This window comes from Aquarana catesbeiana, linkage group LG12 (assembly GCF_042186555.1).
Source record: "Aquarana catesbeiana isolate 2022-GZ linkage group LG12, ASM4218655v1, whole genome shotgun sequence".
Taxonomy (NCBI): Eukaryota; Metazoa; Chordata; class Amphibia; order Anura; family Ranidae; genus Aquarana; species Aquarana catesbeiana.
Window position 1 is genome coordinate 227,878,720 of NC_133335.1, and position 19,408 is coordinate 227,898,127.

The 19,408-nt window shown below is 44.8% G+C and overlaps 1 protein-coding gene across 4 annotated transcripts in view; it reads right to left on the reverse strand.

The window, feature by feature from the left end:
* Nucleotides 1-19,408, reverse strand: part of CEP131 (centrosomal protein 131) — a 120,910-nt gene that overhangs the window by 8,461 nt on the left and 93,041 nt on the right. For 3 of the 4 annotated variants that reach the window (XM_073606858.1, XM_073606855.1, XM_073606854.1), the window contains 3 exons: nucleotides 15,926-16,103; nucleotides 11,956-12,152; nucleotides 8,329-8,389 (listed from right to left, as the gene is read on the reverse strand). In XM_073606858.1, the coding sequence (XP_073462959.1) occupies nucleotides 8,329-8,389; nucleotides 11,956-12,152; nucleotides 15,926-16,103 (436 nt within the window). Of the gene's footprint in view, nucleotides 1-5,465; nucleotides 5,499-8,328; nucleotides 8,390-11,955; nucleotides 12,153-15,925; nucleotides 16,104-19,408 lie in introns of those variants that run through there. The other variant, XM_073606856.1, reaches the window with a different exon arrangement.

Sequence of the window (19,408 nt, forward strand, 5' to 3'; positions counted from 1 at the left end):
AGGGTTTTGGAATTGGCTGCTGTTTCTTGTAAAGAGCCATACTTGATTATTCATGAGGACAGAGTGGTGTTACGCCCTCGTCCAGATTTTTTGCCAAAAGTGGTCTCAGGTTTTCACCTGAACCAAGATATTGTCCTATCATCGTTTTTTCCAAAACCATGTTCCATGGAAGAAAAGTCACTACATCGTCTTGATGTGGTGAGAGCAGTGAAAGTCTACCTAAAGACAACTGCTCAGATTCGGAAGACTGGTGTCTTATTTATTCTGCCAGAGGGTCCTAAGAAAGGACAGCCAGCGTCGAAATCCACTGTCGCCAAGTGGATTCGACAAGTTATAATTCAGACTTATGATTTAAGGGATAAGATTCCCCCTTTTCAAGTCAAAGCGCACTCTACCAGGTCGGTTAGTGCTTCTTGAGCAGTGCGTCACCAGGCCTCCATGGCCAGATCGGCAAGGCAGCAACTTGGTCTGCAGTCCATTCATTCACCAGATTTTATCAAGTGGATGTAAAAAAGGGCATGAGGATATCGCCTTTGGGTGCAGTGTGCTGCAGGCAGCAGTTTAGGTCCTCAAGTCTGTTGGCGCCCTACGGGTTGCGTCTCCCTCCCCTCAAATAGCATTGCTATGGGACATCCCATTAAGTTATTACTTAAGGCTCTGTGTCCTATGATGTACAATAAAGAAAATAGGATTTTTATTACAGCTTACCTGTAAAATCCTTTTCTTGGAGTACATCATGGGACACAGAGGTCCCAGCCCACTTTTCTGGGGTATATGTATACGTATATTGCTTTGCTACAAAAACTGAGTTACTCCTGGTAGGAGGAGGGGTTATATAGGGAGGCAACTTCCTGTTTAGGGTGTGCCAGTGTCCATCACCTGAAGGTGGCTATAACCCATTACGTTATTACTTAAGGCTCTGTGCCCCATGATGTACTCCAAGAAAAGGATTTTACAGGTAAGCTGTAATAAAAATCCTATTTTTACCATCCCCGTCCCATTGCAGAGATTTCCCTTCACTTCCTGCCCCATAGCCAAACAGGAAATGAGAGGAAATCTATGCAAATTAAGGGAATCCGTTGCCCCCCCCACCAGGCCCTCAGAACTAGTGTCCCCACTAGAAAATTTCAGGGCGGGTCCTAAACAGAAAGGGGTGTGGCCTTGTCAGGAAGGGGTGGGTCATATCTAAATTAGGGGGTGTACAAGTTTAGTCAGGCCTAGGGCAGCACAAAACCTAAATACACTGCTGCACTGGAGGTCAACATTGCAGGATCCTTAGTGACACTAATGCCATCTTGTGTTCGCCAGTCTTCAAATTTAGGGGGCAATCCACTTCAGCAGGACACACTTACGAACCAAAAACAGTAATCTAGTTAGAGCTGTTCTAACCGTAGGTGTGTAGAGCTCTTCATCTGGATGGCCTAAAATACAGGTCAAAGGGTCATTATTCAGATTCACTTGAAATGTGAATTACCAATGATTGATGGTAGTGATTATCCTACTTCAGTAACGTACCAACTTTGGACATTTCCAGAACATATGTATATGATCGGCTTCTAGATATCCACATCTAGGACACTCTGAGCTGTCTATTACATTTATATAATATTTGAGGTGTGTGGTGAACTCTGTGGATTATAAAAAGTTGCGATAAGTGTTGGGTGGGGGAGATGGACACCATAGGGACCTGTTACATATTGCCATATTTCTCCATCTAAGGTCGTGATATCTCTAAACCAACTTCTCCTGCCTGGTAGCTGCAGATTGCCTTGTAGACAGGACAATAATGACCCATTTAGAGAAGTAATAAGGCCCTTCTTATCCGAGGTAGTGGCCCAATTGGTCTAAAAGGGGGGCATCAATCTGTCTGATTGACTTATTCCTAGCCTGTATTGTCAGGGCGTGTCAAAGTTGAAGATATTGGTGGAATCTGGAAGACTAAATATCGAACTCGGCACATATATCCTCAAAGGATTTCAAGTGGCCATTGCTGTACAGATGATGCAAACATTGAATACCATGGGTGTACCACTATGAGAAACCCTATAGTCTACCCAGTTCTTTGAGGCGACCTTTCTCCCATATGGGATGGTATCTAGTTATGCCATCATAACCCAGGGTTCTTTTCATCTCATCCCAAACCTTAGCCATAAGAATCATGGAAGGGACCTGGGGAGATTCCCAAAACCCACCTGCCTCCAGTTGGGCCAGTAAATGGTATTTGTTAGACCTAGCCAGTAAAACGGCCTGTAGGGGGTCATCCAGAGAAGTGCTGAAGTTGGGCCACCAAGAAGTACATATGAGGCGAGGGGACAGCCAGGCCTCTCTCGCCCTTGGGTAGCTGAAGCCCAATTAACCTAATCCTGGGCTGTTTACCTTTCCATATTAATGTTCTAAAAAGAGATTCTATCTTTTTGAACCACTTCATTGGTATCCATACGGGTGAATTATGTACGACGTACAGCAATTGGGGAGCCCAAATCATTTTAGCCAGGTTCGTGCGATCCACCACAGAAAGTGGGAGCTTACACCAAGCCTTGCTTTTGGATTTGAATTTTTCCATTAATGGTTGCAAGTTATACGGCAAGTAGTCTTGTACCTTGGAATGTACCCAAACTCCTAAATATTTGAACGCCGATACTACTTTTATTTGAAGGGCACAAAGAGGCAGAGCAACTGATTGGCCATCCAGAGGAAAGAGCACCGATTTATCCCAATTGATCCCAAATCCAGAAAAGGACCCGAAAATGCTAATAGTGGACATTAGGGAAGAAAGAGAGCCCTCAGCATCTCCCAAAAAACAATAAAGCATCGCCCGCATAGAATGTCATTTTATCCTCCACCTGCCCCCTTCTAAAACCCATTATGGAGTCAGCCTGGCAAACGGCCGCAGCCAGCGGCTCAATTGCCATAGCAAACAAAAGAGGAGAAAGAGGGCACCCCTGATGTGTCCCTATATGTAAGCTAAAGCAGGGTTTCTCAACTCCAGTCCTCAAAGCGCCCCAACAGGTCATGTTTTTAGGATTTCCCTCAGATGAAACTGCTGTGGTAGTTACTAAGGAAGTGAAACTGATCAAATCACCTGTGTAAAATAATGTGTAAAATAATGGAAAGCCTGAAAACATGACCTGTTGGGGCGCCTTGAGGACTGGTGTTGAGAAACACTGAGCTAAAGGAATCGGATTTAGGGAACTGTTAATCAGCATGGACACCTGAGGGTTAGGATACATTAAATTTTATCCACCCAATAAAACGATCTCCCAGGCCAAACCGGTGCAGAACCCTCCCATAGATAGGGCCATTCCACACTATCAAACGCTTTAGCCGCGTCCAGTGAAAGAATGGTCCCTTTACTCATTATCTGCTGGGAGCTGCTGATTAAGGAATAATCTGCGTATGTTAGTAGCTGTCGATCTAGTGGGGATAAAACTGGACTGGCCTGGGTGTATTAAATGTTGTATTACTTTACTCAAGCGGTTAGCCAACACCTTAGTGAGAAGCTTTAAATCCGAATTCAGAAGTAAAATAGAGCGGTACGATTCAGGGTGCAAGCCATCTTTACCAGGTTTGGGTAGCACAATAATACCTGCCATATTCATGGAGTTGGGTAGACACTGAGACTCATAGGTCACATTTAACACCTCTAGGAGTTCAGGTAGAAGGATGTCACCATACGTTTTATATATCTCAGAAGGAAGTCCGTCTAACCCCGGGGCTTTATTATTAGAGCACTCTTTTACCACGTCGCTCAGTTCCTCTAGTGTCTGCCGTTGACAAGCATGGGATCTTAAGGGGGGTCTAAAAACTCAGTGAGTTGGTCCATCTCGTAATCAGGGGCGGCCCGTCCATTAAGGACACACAGGCGCCGCCCCCTCTATCCACGCGACCCCCTATATGGTTAATGGATAGATTCATGCATAGCACGAATCTATCCACAGCTGCTGCGGCCACCTCCTATTCATGCATCCGGCCCCTTTCAGGATGCATGGTGCCTGAATTACACGGGGGGTGTTTTTTTTTTTTAAGCACCTGATTAGAGCCATGGGCTCTAATAGGCTTCAAAAAAGGGTGGACTCGGAACACAGAGCATTGCGCTCGGAGCCCACTCAGGTGTGTTAGAAAAGCAAAATGAATATTTCGCTTTTCTAACACTGAATCGCCTCTCAGCCAAATCAGGAATCCCGGGTCTGATACCTGTTTCCTGATTGGCTGAAAGGTCAGGCGATCCAAACTATAAAAAAAGGTCTAAGAAATCAAGTAATCCAGAAGAGTGTGCCGCCTTCGGCAGATAATGAATTCCACAGCAAGGTCATAAGACTTCAGATGGCTCAGGTGTGGGAACGAGACCTGGGTCAGGTGTTGCTAATTTCTATCCAGCCATTGAGTAGCACTTTTAGGGGTGTTGAAGAAGTGGGTTTCTCCTCTCGCAACCACTCCCAATTTTGCAGGATACAACATTGCGCATGGGATATAAAAGGCCCTAAGCCTGCATATCACCGCATCGTACTGGGACTGCAGTTTCTGCACTTCCACAGAAAAATTGGGGAGGAAGGAAATCTTGGAGCCATTCACTTCTATCGGCCCTTTGCTGTGGGCCAGTGCTAAAATTATATCCCGATCCTTATAGTGGAGCATTTTGAAAATAAAGGGTCTGAGAAACAGAGGGAGTGGGCAGGCAGGTATGTGATGGGCCCTTTCAACTGCATAGAATGGTGTAAAGCTTTTTCTGTCAAAAGTTTCTAGTAACCATTGCTCAATAAATGGTTCTTTTCCATGCCATCTTTTCAGGTAGGCCTAGAATCCCGACATTGTTTCGTCTTAAACGATTTTCCATGTCATCTAGCTTATTAGCATGGCGTTGGACCACCACTGTATTAGCAGCGACATCTCGTCTGATTGGGGGCCATTTCATCTTCTAGGGAGCTCACACTACCCTCCAACCCAGATTTGCGCTCCTGCACTTTTTGCACATCATGGCGAATTAGCCCCATATCTTCCATTAAGTGTTGAAATTGGGTAGTCAAAAGGGTTAATGATGAGTTGCAACTCTGCAACACTTTGAAAACATCACTCAGAGTGGGTTCTGGGGGTGGCATCTTGCAGTACAGCAGGTGTCTGCTCTGCCCAACCTGTTTTGAATGCAGGGAACTGTATCAGGCTGCCCTAACTACATTCAGCATTGTGCTGGTTAGTGTAGGACTCACCGGAGGAGAGGGAATCTGTTGCATCTGAGGGCACCATATCAGGGCTGACTTTGTTTCCCCGATGAGCCGGCATTGCGTCCATGCAAACTTCTCTAGCCAGACTGCAGCTTCCATGCCCTTCTCCTTATGACCACGAGGTGGGAGTGGGTCGGCACCATCTTGGCCACTCTGGAGCCCCAGTCTCCTCTTTCTTCCTCATCATGGCTCGAGTCGTGGGTGTCACTGCAGGGTGAACCAGGAGGTGTAGCAGGCAGAGCGGGTCAGGAAGCAGTACTTTCAGGCACTTCTGGCTAGCTGTGGAGCGGAGAAATTGCTAGGTATAGGTGGCAGCAACGAGCTCAGCGTCCACTCACATCGACAGCTTAGCCAGGCCCCCCGCTTTTACGTTTTTTAAAGCTGAAGTCTAGCTCTGCTGTCACTTCAAATAGTCCTTTAGCTCCCTTTGTCAGCTCTGTATGAACTGTATGGAGCATCAGCACTAAAGGGACTTCCCATCCTGCTGCCAGAACAAAATTGAGTCAGGCTTAGTGCTGCTCATCCATTTACAGGAAGCTTTGTATTTTATGAATAAATGCAGGGTTTTCTCTGATTGGCTGAGGTAGAGATTGTGATGCCATCTGCCCACCTCACCGATCAGAGGAAGCTTTGTATTTATCCATAAAAATACAAGGCTTCCTGTGAATGGCTGAGCAGCACTCAGCCCAACCCATTTTTTTCCCCAGCAGCTGACATTAAAGCGGAGTTCAAGGCTCCGTCAGAAAAAATTAGCAGTCGGCAGCCCCAAATACAGTAGCTTCTGACTTTTAATATTAGAGCACTTACCTGTCCAGGGACCCCCCCGCGGTGTCCTCACCCAAGCTGATTTTTCAATCCACTCTCGGGTGCTGCCCCCGCCATCTCGGCTAATGAAAGACAGCCGGTTTCCTATTGCACATAAACGAAGTGTGCTGCACTTTGTGAATGAGAAGGAGGAGCGAGATCAGACAGAAGTGGGAGCAGGTACCTGTCAAAACCAGGTACCGCTCCCCCCCGAAAGGAGCCAAACGTGGCAGCGAAAGAAGCAGACAAGCGTAGGAGCCAAGTCCCCCTTCTCAAGAAGGCACATCTACAGTCATGCCAATGAACATCTAAATGATTCAGAAAAGAACTGGGAGAAAGTGCTGTTGGTCAGATGAGACCAAAAATGAGCTCTTTACGCTTTTGCTACATTAAGGTCCTGGAGTGGCCTAGCCAGTCTCCAGACCTTAACCCCATAGAAAATTTATGGAGGAAGCTGAAAACTTCGAGTTGCCAAGAGACAACCAAGAAACCTTAAGGATTTAGAGAAGATCTGTAAAGAAGAGTGGACCAAAAATCCCTCCTGAGATGTGTGCAAACCTGGTCACCAACTACAAGAAATGTCTGATCTCTGTGATTGCCAACAAGGGATTCTCCACCAACTACTAAGTCATGTTTTGTTTGGGGATCAAATATTTATTTTACTCATTGAACTGCAACTCAATTTATAACATTTGTATCATGTTTTTTCTCTGGATTTTTGGTTGATATTCTGTCTGTATCATATAAAATACACCTATGATAAAAATTTTAGACTTTGTAAGTGGGCAAACTTACACAATCTGCAGGGGATCAAATTATTATTTTCCCCCAATGTATATAGCAATAGAAGGTCCATCCATTGTGGTGAGTGTACACATGTGGTGACATCTGGAATTGGTCACGTGTTTATCTGTTACAAATGGCAGCAGCACCTGTTCACCTACCTTTTTGTTTTCAAAGCAACTATTATTTGAATGGGACTTATTGATACATTGGACATTAGTTGTATTTTTTTTTTTTTGGTGCTGTTCATTTATGTTTTTGCAAACAGTTTTGTAATCTTGATTCTCATTTTTGGCAGCGCGGTCTATATACAAATTTATAGGGTCTTTTATGCTGGACTCCAGGATTTTAAACTGTTTCAATAAAGCGTTATTGCTCTGATGCTACTAACTGCAGCTCCCCGGCTTCTCTTCACATACTCCAGAGTAGATCCATCCCCGGTCCCATTCCAGGAGCTGTGGGGGGGGGTTGGTTTGGACCTGTTCAGGCTGTTAGCCTTTTTATGGACTATGGCCATTGGCTGACAGTTTGTGGAGTACAGAATACGTGGCATAGGTGTGCACCCCAAAGCTCAAACACACATGCCTTTCTCTGCAGCCTCAGCTGCGTTGGACAGGGACTGAATAGGAAATGCTCTGTGCTGAGCGGCTTCATGTTCATTCACAAAATGAAGCACAGTAAACAGTTTACTATGCTTCAGTTATGAATATAAAAAAAACAGCGCGTGTGTTCATTGTGCTCATTTAGAAAAGGAACGTCCTGGTAAATGACATATTGATTAGCCCCTTCCGCTACTCTCCATCTTGAAACATACCCCACAGCAGCCAGGGGGAGAGGAGGGGAGCCAGCAGCACTGTGGTGGTGGGGGGGGGGGGAGCCTGCGCAGTAGGAAGATTTCGCATGGCACAGAGTGACCAGGGTAAGCCCAGGCACATGCCTATGGTATGCGGTATATACCTCTGGTCATTCTATGTGTCCATTTAAAGCAAAACCTCAGCGATTTATTGAGGATACAGCAAGGAGACATGCTCCACCTCCTCCAATGTTTCACTGACCCTCTTTCTCAGGGTGACAGCCTTGGGGGTGGGATCTGGCAAGGCCCTGAAATGTTGGTGGAGGCGGTACACACGTTTTTTTTTCCTTACTGTATTTTTGATGGAACTTTTTTTTTTTTTTTGACTCTGACTGGATCTGTTCCCTGATTTTCAAAATGTTTATAAAAACCTGATCCAGATTTATTCCCTCCTCTGATCATGACCTGGAGAAAAGAGAAAGGGGGGATCTCTCTAACGCAGGGATCTCCAAACTACGGCCCTCCAGCTGTTGCCGAACTACAAGCCCCATAAGGCATTGTAAAACTCTGACATGACTAGGCGTGATGGGAATTGTAGTTCCTGAACAACTGGAGCGCCATAGTTTGAGACCCCTGATCTAGTGGGTTCAAACCCTTCCACATCATCAAAAACATTTAAAAAAAAAAATAGTTGGAGTTCTACTTTAATGTCGCTCTCTGTGCACTGACCTCGCACTGCTTCCGGAGGCTGTTCACAGTCTCTTCCTTCTTCACAATGGCAGACTTGACCCTGATCATAGAAAATGGGAAATGTTGTTAGGCACCTTTATAGGTCGAGTGATGCGGGAGGAGATGATGGGATTGTGGGTAGCCTGGCGGTCTCAAGTGCATTTTCAAGCTAAACCTTTTAAAAGTGCTTGCGATATATTCTTATCAATATACAGTACCTGGTCTAATTCCTGGATGAGGAACTCCCCAAAGGGGATAAAGATCAGGGTGACCCACTCTAATAGAGGGGCCCTGGTTGAAGGGACTCCTTAAGCAGTCCCGAAACGCGTAGGCTCAGGTGGAAGACTACACAAATACACATTCGGTCCTCATATCAGTATATTCCTGATTTTATTGTTTATTGATCATTTAATGTGATTGCAGTATATTTTTCCTAAATGTATATTTATGTATATTTGTACCAATAAAATTGTTTTTATTACTCTGTTACCTTCAAAGTCCCACCATTTCCTGAGGGGTTATTCCTTTTTTCTCCTTACGTCAGGGAATGGCGGCAACTCTTGTGACATAACTGGATGGTACCCCCTTCTTTGATCCTTAATTCCTGGATGAGGAACTCCCCAAAGGGGATAAAGATCAGGGTGAACCACTCTAATAGAGGGGCCCTGGTGAGTTCTCCGTGATGTTATTGGCGGTGACACACATTGAAGATATAAAGTATAAAAATGAGACAGCGCTGCATATATAATAAACCAAGATAATATACTCTCTACTCATCTGGAGAAAAGCTCATTCCTCCAGATGAAGCCACGTGAGAGGTGGCGTAACTAGTAGAGGTGGAGTCTGGCGGTGGAACCTTGTGGCAACAAGTGAGATCATTCTGATGATTTTTGTACTAATGCTTTTAAAAACTTTTTAATAAATGTGAGTTGAATACTAGCTGGGGTGGTAAGGTTCCGTTTTTAATCCCTTGGCTACTGCACCATTGGAGGCACTCTTTGTTTTTTCTATGTATCTGTGGCATTACCGGCAGCCAATGTGGTTTCAAGTTTGAAGCAGAATAGTGGAAGGAATCTACATCGGATATAGATTACTACCTGCCCCCTTGAGAGTCCCACAGAGATTGCTAAGGACCAGGGAGGATTATTCCTGAAGGGAGAGTTGCACTGTGTGCAAGGCGTGTTTTGACACCCTATAGCAGTGATAGCGAACCTTGGCACCCCAGATGTTTTGGAACTACATTTCCCATGATGCTCATGTACTCTGCAGTGAAGTTGAGCATCATGAGAAATGTAGTTCCAAAACATCTGGGGTGCCAAGGTTCACCATCACTGCCCTATAGGGTCTATGAAGGAGGTGAGGGAGCATTGCATGTGGTGGCGGGAGAACTATGGATATGGATGTGGTTTGAAGCAAGAAAAGCCGTCACATCTTCCTGCATGCTAGTGGAAGAAATATCACTTATAAATTATTATTATTGGCCTTTTTTTGAGGACTTATACTGTACACAATTTTCATTTTATATTATCTTGGTTTATTATATATATGCAGCGCTGTCTCATTTTTATACTAAATTTATATCTTGTTTTTTGTGGGAGCACAGAGGTGACAGCAGCAGCAACCCTGTGTTAGTCTTTTCAGCATAGTAGCGTGCAACTACCTTACTCATAATTCACATTGAAGATATAATGCACTGGTTAGCACAATTTTCCACATTTTATCATGTTACAACCAAAAACGTAAATGTATTTTATTGGGATTTTATGTGATAGACCAACACAAAGTGGCACATAATTGTGAAGTGGGAGGAAAATGATAAATGGTTTTCAAATTTTTTTTTACAAATAAATATGTGAAAAGTGTGGGGGGTACATTTGTATGGCGCCCCCCGGAGTCAATACTTTGTAGAACCTCCTTTCACTGCAATTACAGCTCCAAGAATTTTTGGGGATGTCTCTACCAGCTTTGCACATCTAGAGAGGGACATTTTGCCCATTCTTCTTTGTAAAATATCTCAAGCTCTGTTAGATTGGATGGAGAACATCTGTGATCAGCAATTTTCAAGTCTTGCCACAGATTCTCAATTGGATTTCGGTCTGGACTTTGATTGGGCCATTCTAACACATGAATATGCCCCTGTATTTGGCTCCATCCATATTCCCATCAATTCTGACCAGCTTCACCCTGACCCTCCTGAAGAAAAGAATCCCCACGCTATGATGCTGTCACCACCATGTTTCACGGTGGGGATGGTGTGTTCAGGGTGATGTGCAGTGTTAGTTTTCCGCCACACATTGCGTTTTGCATTTAGGCCAAAAAGTTCAATTTTGGTCTCATCTGACCAGAGCACCTTCTTCCACATGTTTGCTGTGTCCTCCACGTGGCTTCTCACAAACTGCAAATGGAAACATATTATGGTTTTCTTTCAGTAATGTCTTTCTTCTTGTCACTCTTCCATAAAGGTCAGATTTGTGGAGAACACGACTAATAGTTGTCCTGTGGACAGATTCTCCCACCTGAGCTGTGGATCTCTGCAGCTCCTCCAGAGTTACCATGGACCTCTTGGCTCTTCTCTGATGAATGCTCTCCTTGCCCGGCCGGTCAGTTTAGGTGGACGGTCATGTCTTGGTAGGTTTGCAGTTGTGCCATACTCTTTCCATTTTCCGATGATGGATTGAACAGAGCTCCGTGAGATGTTCAAAGCTTGGGATATTTTTTTTATAACCTAACCCTGCTTTAAACTTCTCCACAACTTTATCCCTGACCTGTCTGGTGTGTTCCTTGGCCTTCATGATGCCGTTTGTTCACTAAGGTTCTCTAACAAACCTCTGAGGGCTTCACAGAACAGCTGTATTTATACTGAGATTAAATTACACACAGGTGGACTTTATTTATTAATTAGATGACTTCTGAAGGCAATTGGTTCCACTAGATTTTATTTAGGGGTATCAAAGTAAAGGGGAACTGAATACAAATGCACACCACACTTTTCACATATTTGTAAAAAATAAAAATTGAAAACCATTTATCATTTTCCTTCCACTTCACAATTATGTGCCACTTTGTGTTGGTCTATCATATAAAATCCCAATAAAATACATTTACGTTTTTAGTGTTAACATGACAAAATGTGGAAAAATGTCAGGGGGGTATAAATACTTTTTCAAGGCACTGTATATTGCAAACCCCTTTGAAAATTGTATTGATATTTTTTTTCACTTTGATTTATTTTATTTTTGTTTACTATTATTATTGTAAAATGATGACATAGAAATTATATATTGGTGTATGGTATCAAGGCACTTTGTAATTTAAATGAGCGCTGTGTAATATAAATAATATAATTATCACACCCCTTTTGTGTTGAACACAGCAGCTATATTTATATATACTGATTAGTGGTTGATTTAGAAGTTATATTGTTACACCATTACTATTACAAGGTAATATTGGGATTTGGAAAGCAAAGTGAATGTATATATTTTGTGGCTTTCTAGGAAGATATTTTTGTGCCGGGGGTTGCGTTTTAATCAGAATTGTAATTGAATAAAGTGTCCAATTAGCTAAAAATTGAAGCCAATTTCTTGTGTGATTACATTATTACAGGTTATTGCGGATGGCGCTCACCTTTTGTGCACCTCCTCCAGCTCCTCCTCCTTTTCCCGGGTGATCCTTTCCAGCTCCAGGCGATGCCGGGCCTGCCCTTCCGAAGCCTCGATCTTCAGCCGCTTGTTCTCTTCTTCTGTTACCACCAGGCGGTCTGCGAACTCCTGACGGATCACATCTGATAGGCTCTTCCTCTCCTCGTTTAACCGATCCGTGATCTGCAATTGGTCGGCAAAGAAGAGCGCTCGTTAGAGGGACAGCCACTCCTACTCTCCTCAAGGGATATTCCCCATCCTTCAAGTACAACTAAATCTAAAATTACAAAAAAAAAAGATAAATCAGATTTGAATACTTGTGTAAAAGTCTACACTACACTTTTCTTTTTGCAATTGCTTTGTATAACTTATTTTTTACCCCTTTAAAGAGGAAGTAAACCCTAATTGGTTTACTTCCTCTTTGTTTCCCTGCAAAGGTAAAGCATAATAGGCTACTATGCATTGCATAGTAGCCCATTATGTGTCACTTACCTGACACAGGAGTATGGCTGGAGCAGCGATGACGTCACTCCCGCAACGCGTGGGAGGGAGCCGTCAGTGTTGGCATGATCGTCTTCACTAGCGGCATGCTCAGTGCGCCTGCGACGTTGTCTATGGCGCGCATGCGCCGTAGACATCGGTGCCCGTTTTCAGGAAAATCTCTCTTTAACCGTGTAGGTTAAGGAGATATTTCTTGCACCTACAGGTAAGCCTTAATCTAGGCTTACCTGTAGGTTAAAGTGGTCTGTAAGGGTTTACAACCACTTTAAACTTGCCATGTGAACCATGGCGGCTCTTGTGGCTCCACTTCCTGCGCACAAACGATGTGGCTTGCTGATGCCAGCTGAGCTGGGGGTGTGGCCATGCTGAAGAGTGCCTGGCAATGGTGTCAATCAAGCTCTCTGTCCCGCCCACTGCGCTCTGGCTTGTAGCACACATCCTATGGTGACAACGCTGAGACTCGCTACTATGGCATCGTTGTCACCTTAGGAGCAGAACTTCTCGGCACAGCCAACACTTCCGGAACAAAGAGGTTCAAGAAATATAAACTGCCCATCCTGGGGCTGCTGTTCCCTATATGAAGGATTAGGAACCATTTTTTTGAATTTGGAGTTTAAATAGCTTCTGTGGGGTCTATATAGTAAGATATCTCTGCTGGGATTTCCACAACACTGTCATATCCTATAGGAACTAGTTACCGTATATACTAGAGTATAAGCTGAGGCACCTAATTTTACCACAAAAAACTGGGAAAACGTATTGACTCGAGTATAAGCCTAGGGTGAGAAATGTGCAGCCACTTTAAGTGGAAAAGAGGGTCAACAATGCCCATTAGCAGCCTCACTGTGCCCATTTGCAGCCATAGGTCCCCCGAACTTCAAACTCAGTAGTTAAGGGTTCCTAGATGCCCCCTAGCTGCAGCCAAAATTTGGGGTCTCTGGACCCAAAGGGTCCCGAAATGACATTGCTGTAGATGGACACAGTTGACCGAATTAAGGGCCCCCGTATCTCGGGGCCACTTGGTTCTAGGAACCCCAAATTTGGTGTGCAAACCCAGTGGAACTAGCACTACAACATATCCAAAGCTTGGGGTTCCTAGCACCAAGTGGCCCCAAGATATGGGGCACCAAATTTGGTTCGGAAAATGTCAAGCACTTTTCTGCAGCAGAGAATAAAATTTTTCTGAACCGACTTTGGGGCCCCGTATCTCAGGGCCACTTGGTGCTAGGAACCTCAAGCTTTGGATATGTTGTAGTGTTAGTTCCACTGGGTTTGCACATAAAATTTGGGGTTCCTAGCCTCCCATCCTGGGCGGGCGTCATATGATGTCCTGGGCTTCCCGGCCGTCTAGGGGGCGACCGCCACATCACTTGGGAGCCGGCGCACGTGCCCGGCGGCTGCGATGTCCGCCAAGCACCCGCGATTGCCAGTAACAGAGCCGGGACGGGGAATCTGTGTGCATAAACACACAGATCCACGTCCTGCCAGGGGAGAGGAGACCGATCGTGTGTTCCCAGTACAGAGGAAAAATGATCGGTCTCCTCCCCTTGTGAGTCCCCTCCCCCTACAGATAGAATCACTCCCTAGGTAACACATTTAACCTCTTGATCGCCCCCTAGTGTTAACCCCTCCCCTGCCAGTGACATTTATACAGTAATCAGTGCATTTTTATAGCACTGATCGCTGTATAAATGTGAATGGTCCCAAAATAGTGTCAAATGTGTCCGATATGACCGCCGCAATGTCACAGTCACGATAAAAAAAAAAAAAAAAAAAACAACGCAGATTGCCGCCATTACTAGTAAAAAAAAAATAATAATAATAAAAATGGCATAAATCTATCCCCTATTTTGTAGACGCTATAACTTTTGCGCAAACCAATCAATAAACGCTTATTGTGATTTTTTTTTACCAAAAATATGTAGAAGAATATGGCCTAAACTGAAGAAAAAAAAAAAAATTTTTTTTTTAAATTGTGATATTTATTATAGCAAAAAGTAAAAAAATAGTGTGTTTTTTTTCAAACTTGTCACTCTTTTGTTTATAGCGCAAAAAATAAAAATCGCAGACGTAATCAAATACCACCAAAAGAAACCTCTATTTGTGGGGGAAAAAAATGAGAAGAATTTAATTTGGGTACAGTGTTGCACAACCGCGCAATTGTCATTAAAAATGCGACAGCACTGAAAATTGGCCTGGGCAGGAAGGGGGTGAATATGCCCTGTATTGAAGTGGTTTGTCACCATTCCACAAGTGCGTGCAATTTTAAAGTCGTAACATGTTCGGTATCTATTTATTCGGTGTAACTTCATCTTTCATATTGTACAAATAAAATTGGGCTAACTTCACTGTTTTCTTATTTTTTTAATTCAAAAAAGTGTATTTTTTCCAAAAAAAAAAAAAAAAAAAAAAAATAGCATTTGAAAGACTGCTGTGCAAATACCGTGTGACAAAAAATATTGCAACGACCGCCATGTTATTCTCTAGGGTCTTTGCTAATATATATATATATATATATATATATATATATATATATATATATATATATATATATATATATATATATATATATATATATATATATATATATATATATATTTATTGTTTGGGGGTTCCAAGTAATTTTCTAGAAAGAAAAAACAGATTTTAACTTGTAAGCAACAAGAGCCAGAAATAGTCTTGGTCCAGAAGTGATTGAACTTGCCCCTTACTAACTGCTGAACCGGGGCTGATATTTGTACCAGCTTTGGAATTGAATGTCAATCACTAATATTTTAAATGTATTTGTTGTCTTATATATTTTTGTAAAATAAAACATTTTGATTTTTACCAGTTATGTGTATGTGGTGCCATTAAAGTCCATATTCTCCTCATAATTTACCCACTTGCCTACCAGGCACTTTTACCCCCTTTCTGCCCAGGCCAATTTTCAGCTTTCAGCGCTGTCACACTTTGAATGACAATTGCGCGGTCATACAACACTGTACACATATGAGATTTTTATCATTTTATTCACACAAATAGAGCTTTCTTCTGGTGGTATTAAATCACCACTGTGGTTTTTTTTTTTTTTTTTGCTAAATAAACAAAAAAAGATTGAAAGTTTTTCATAGTTTGTTATTAAATTTTGTAAACAAGTCATTTTTCTCCTTCACTGATGAGGCGGCTCTGATAATCAGATTATCAATGTAGATGTCCCTTTCACACAAGCCGGTTATTGGCTCTCCTCTCCTCACGCTGTCAGCGCAAGGAAAAAAATGCTGAAACTGGCTTGTGCTTACTACGTGGTCGGCTGTGATTGGACAGAGCGGATCACGTGGTAAAGAGCCACTGATTGTCTCTTTATCCTGCTCTGTGATCAGCTATGTCCGGAGGAGATGGCGATCACAGAGTGCAGCAGGGTGCGATCACAGGAGGACGTCAGCGGCTTTAGCGGAGTGGAGCCTAATCCTCACCTTCCTGATGTCCTCCACCTCCTGCTCTCTCTGCTTCAGATGCCCCTGCAGTCGAATCTGTTCCCCCTCCAGCTCCGTCACTCTCTCCTTCAGCTGGTTGCAGCGATCTTGCAGCTTCCGTTCCGACTGCTCCATTTCCTGCAGTTCCGATTCGTATTTCTCACGAACTCTTTTAACTCTACAACAGAAAACATCTTGTGTGAAATCTCTCCCCGATAAGCCAGAGGCGTCATTCTACAGAATTAAAATTCATAGGGGTCCAGTTTGTAAAATTTTCTTCTGGTAGAGGTCCGAATCTTATGTTTGCGCTATAACACATTCCAGTCCCCCTTTTACATCAGTCTCCTCTGTACATCACTGTCCTCAGCCCCCCCCCCATTCACATCACCGTCCTCAGCTCCCCCCATTCACATCACCCCCTTCACATCACTGTCCTCAGCCCCCCATTCACATCACCCCCTTCACATCACTGTCCTCAGCCCCCCCCCCCCCCCATTCACATCACTCCTTCACATCACTGTCCTCAACCCCCCGTTCACATCACCCCCTTCACATCACTGTCCTCAGCCCCCCCATTCACATCACCCCCTTCACATCACTATCCTCAGCCCCCCCATTCACATCACTGTCCTCAGCCCCCCCATTCACATCACTGTCCTCAGCCCCCTCATTCACATCACTGTCCTCAGCCCCCCCATTCACATCACCCCCTTCACATCACTGTTCTCAGCCCCCCCCCCCCCCCCCATTCACATCACCCCCTTCACATCACTGTCCTCAGCCCCTGATTCACATCACCCCTTCACATCACTGTCCTCAACCCCCCGTTCACATCACCCCCTTCACATCACTGTCCTCAGCCCCCCCCCCCATTCACATCACTGTCCTCAGCCCCTGATTCACATCACCCCTTCACATCACTGTCCTCAACCCCCCATTCACATCACCCCCTTCACATCACTATCCTCAGCCCCCCCATTCACATCACCCCCTTCACATCACTGTCCTCAGCCCCTGATTCACATCACCCCCTTCACATCACTGTCCTCAACCCCCCGTTCACATCACCCCCTTCACATCACTGTCCTCAGTCCCCCCCCCCCATTCACATCACCCCCTTCACATCACTGTCCTCAGCCCCTGATTCACATCACCCCTTCACATCACTGTCCTCAACCCCCCCTTCACATCACTGTCCTCAGCCCCCCCCATTCACATCACCCCTTCACATCACTGTCCTCAGCTCCCCCCATTCACATCACCCCCTTCACATCACTGTCCTCAGCCCCCCCATTCACATCACCCTCTTCACATCACTGTCCTTAGCCCCCCCTTCACATCACTGTCCTCAGCCCCCCCATTCACATCACCCTCTTCACATCACTGTCCTTAGCCCCCCCTTCACATCACTGTCCTCGGCCCCCCCATTCACATCACCCCCTTCACATCACTATCCTCAGCCCCCTCCCCCTTCACATCACCCCCTTCACATCACTGTCCTCAGCCCCCCCCTTCACATCACTGTCCTCAGCCCCCCCATTCACATCACCCCCTTCACATCACTGTCCTCAGCCCCCCCATTCACATCACCCCCTTCACATCACTGTCCTCAGCCCCCCACTCACATCACTGTCCTCAGCCCCCCCCCCCCATTCACATCACCCCCTTCACATCACTGTCCTCAGCCCCCCATTCACATCACCCCCTTCACATCACTAACCTCAGCCCCCCATTCACATCACTGTCCTCAGCCCCCTGTTCACATCACTTTCCTCAGCCCCCCCCCGTTCACATCACCCCCTTTACATCACTGTCCTCAGGCCCCCCATTCACATCACCCCTTCACATCACTGTCCTCAGCCCCCCCATTCACATCACTGTCCCCAGCAGCCCCCCGTTCACATCACTGCCCCCCCCCATATGCACATCACCCCTTTACATGAGTGTCCAAAGTCCCCCTTTATAGCAGTCCAACAATGTCCTCATTTGCCCTTCATGTTCACAGTCCCCCCTTTAAAGCAGTCCAACAGTGTCCCAAGTTCCCCTTCACATCACAATGCCTCTTGCAGTCATAGCCCCCCTTTCCCCCTTTACACCATTCAGCCTCTCCTGCACAGTCCTACCAGGACAGAGGCACAGTAGCTGGGTGTCCTCCCTCTCTCTCTGGTCTGGCGTGAGGTGCTCCCTCTCAAGACAGAGGGTGGGAGCTGGCTTACTTCTTACTTTAAGATGTAGGTGATTACCGAATCCTGCCCTCTGTCCCGATATACAGCACCTCCCACCCCGCCAACTCAGGATGATAGCGGCGGCCACAGTCCTGATAGGACTGCTGTGTGGTCCGCCAATTAGTGAACCTGGTTCTACAGTAAGATGACCTTTATATTATGACAGCAGAAAAGAAGATATCCCCCAAGGTGGACTTTAAAGGCACATAAAAGAGTACAGTTGGAGTATACAAAGTATTTATAATGCAAAAGATTTATTAATGGTTAAACATAGTTAAAAATGAAAGTCATCTTTGCACCCAGGACTTCATATGTGTTTACAAATATGGTGACAATATCATAAACTGTCTAGACATTCCACAGTTTCATATCTATATATGTACATTTTTAACGACTATGTTTAACCATTAATAAATAATCTTTTGCATTATAAATACTTTGTATACTCCTTCAACTATACTCTTATGTGCCTTTAAAGTCCACCTTGGGGGATATTTTCTTTTCTGCTTTCAATACTGGATGCGGCACTAGACTGGCATATTACCGTTCATTTCTTTTTGTTTATATTGTGACAATAGAGACAAATGAGCAGCCATGCCACTTTGGTTTAGTAATCACACATCAGAGTTTCTAGTGCTGCTGTAATATAATAAGGTCTGCATCCCCAGTGTAAAGTGTATTCTGGATCTGCCACAATTATTTTGAATGCCTCGAGTATTTCAGCCCTTCTAAACCTTTTTATCTTGAAGAGACGCTTGGCAGATCTCAGGGAGCTCTTGATATAATTTTGGATCTACAACTGACATCATACATCGGTGTGATCAGCGAGCTGTAGATATAAGTTATTTTTACAGATTGAATATTCTATTGTTTAATGCTAAGGTACCTCCTTAATGTGAAACTTGTAGGGCTGCGGAAATGAACGATTAATTCCTCGATTAATCATTAATTTTTTTTTTGATCGATCAAAATTCTTTTGATCGGTACTCACCTCTCCGCCGGATTCCGGGTCTTCCGTCGGAGATCCGGTGACATCACAGACATAGACGTCACCGGACTCCTCCCCCCTTCCCCAAGTGCCTCCGTCTGCTAACGAAGGGAAGGGGGGAGGAGTCTGGTGACGCCACGGACATCGACGTCACCGGACTCCTCCCCCCTTCCCCAAGTGCCTTCGTCTGCTAACGAAAGGAAGGGGGGAGGAGTCCGGTGACGTCGATGTCCGTGGCGTCACCGGATCTCCGACGGAAGACCCTGAAGA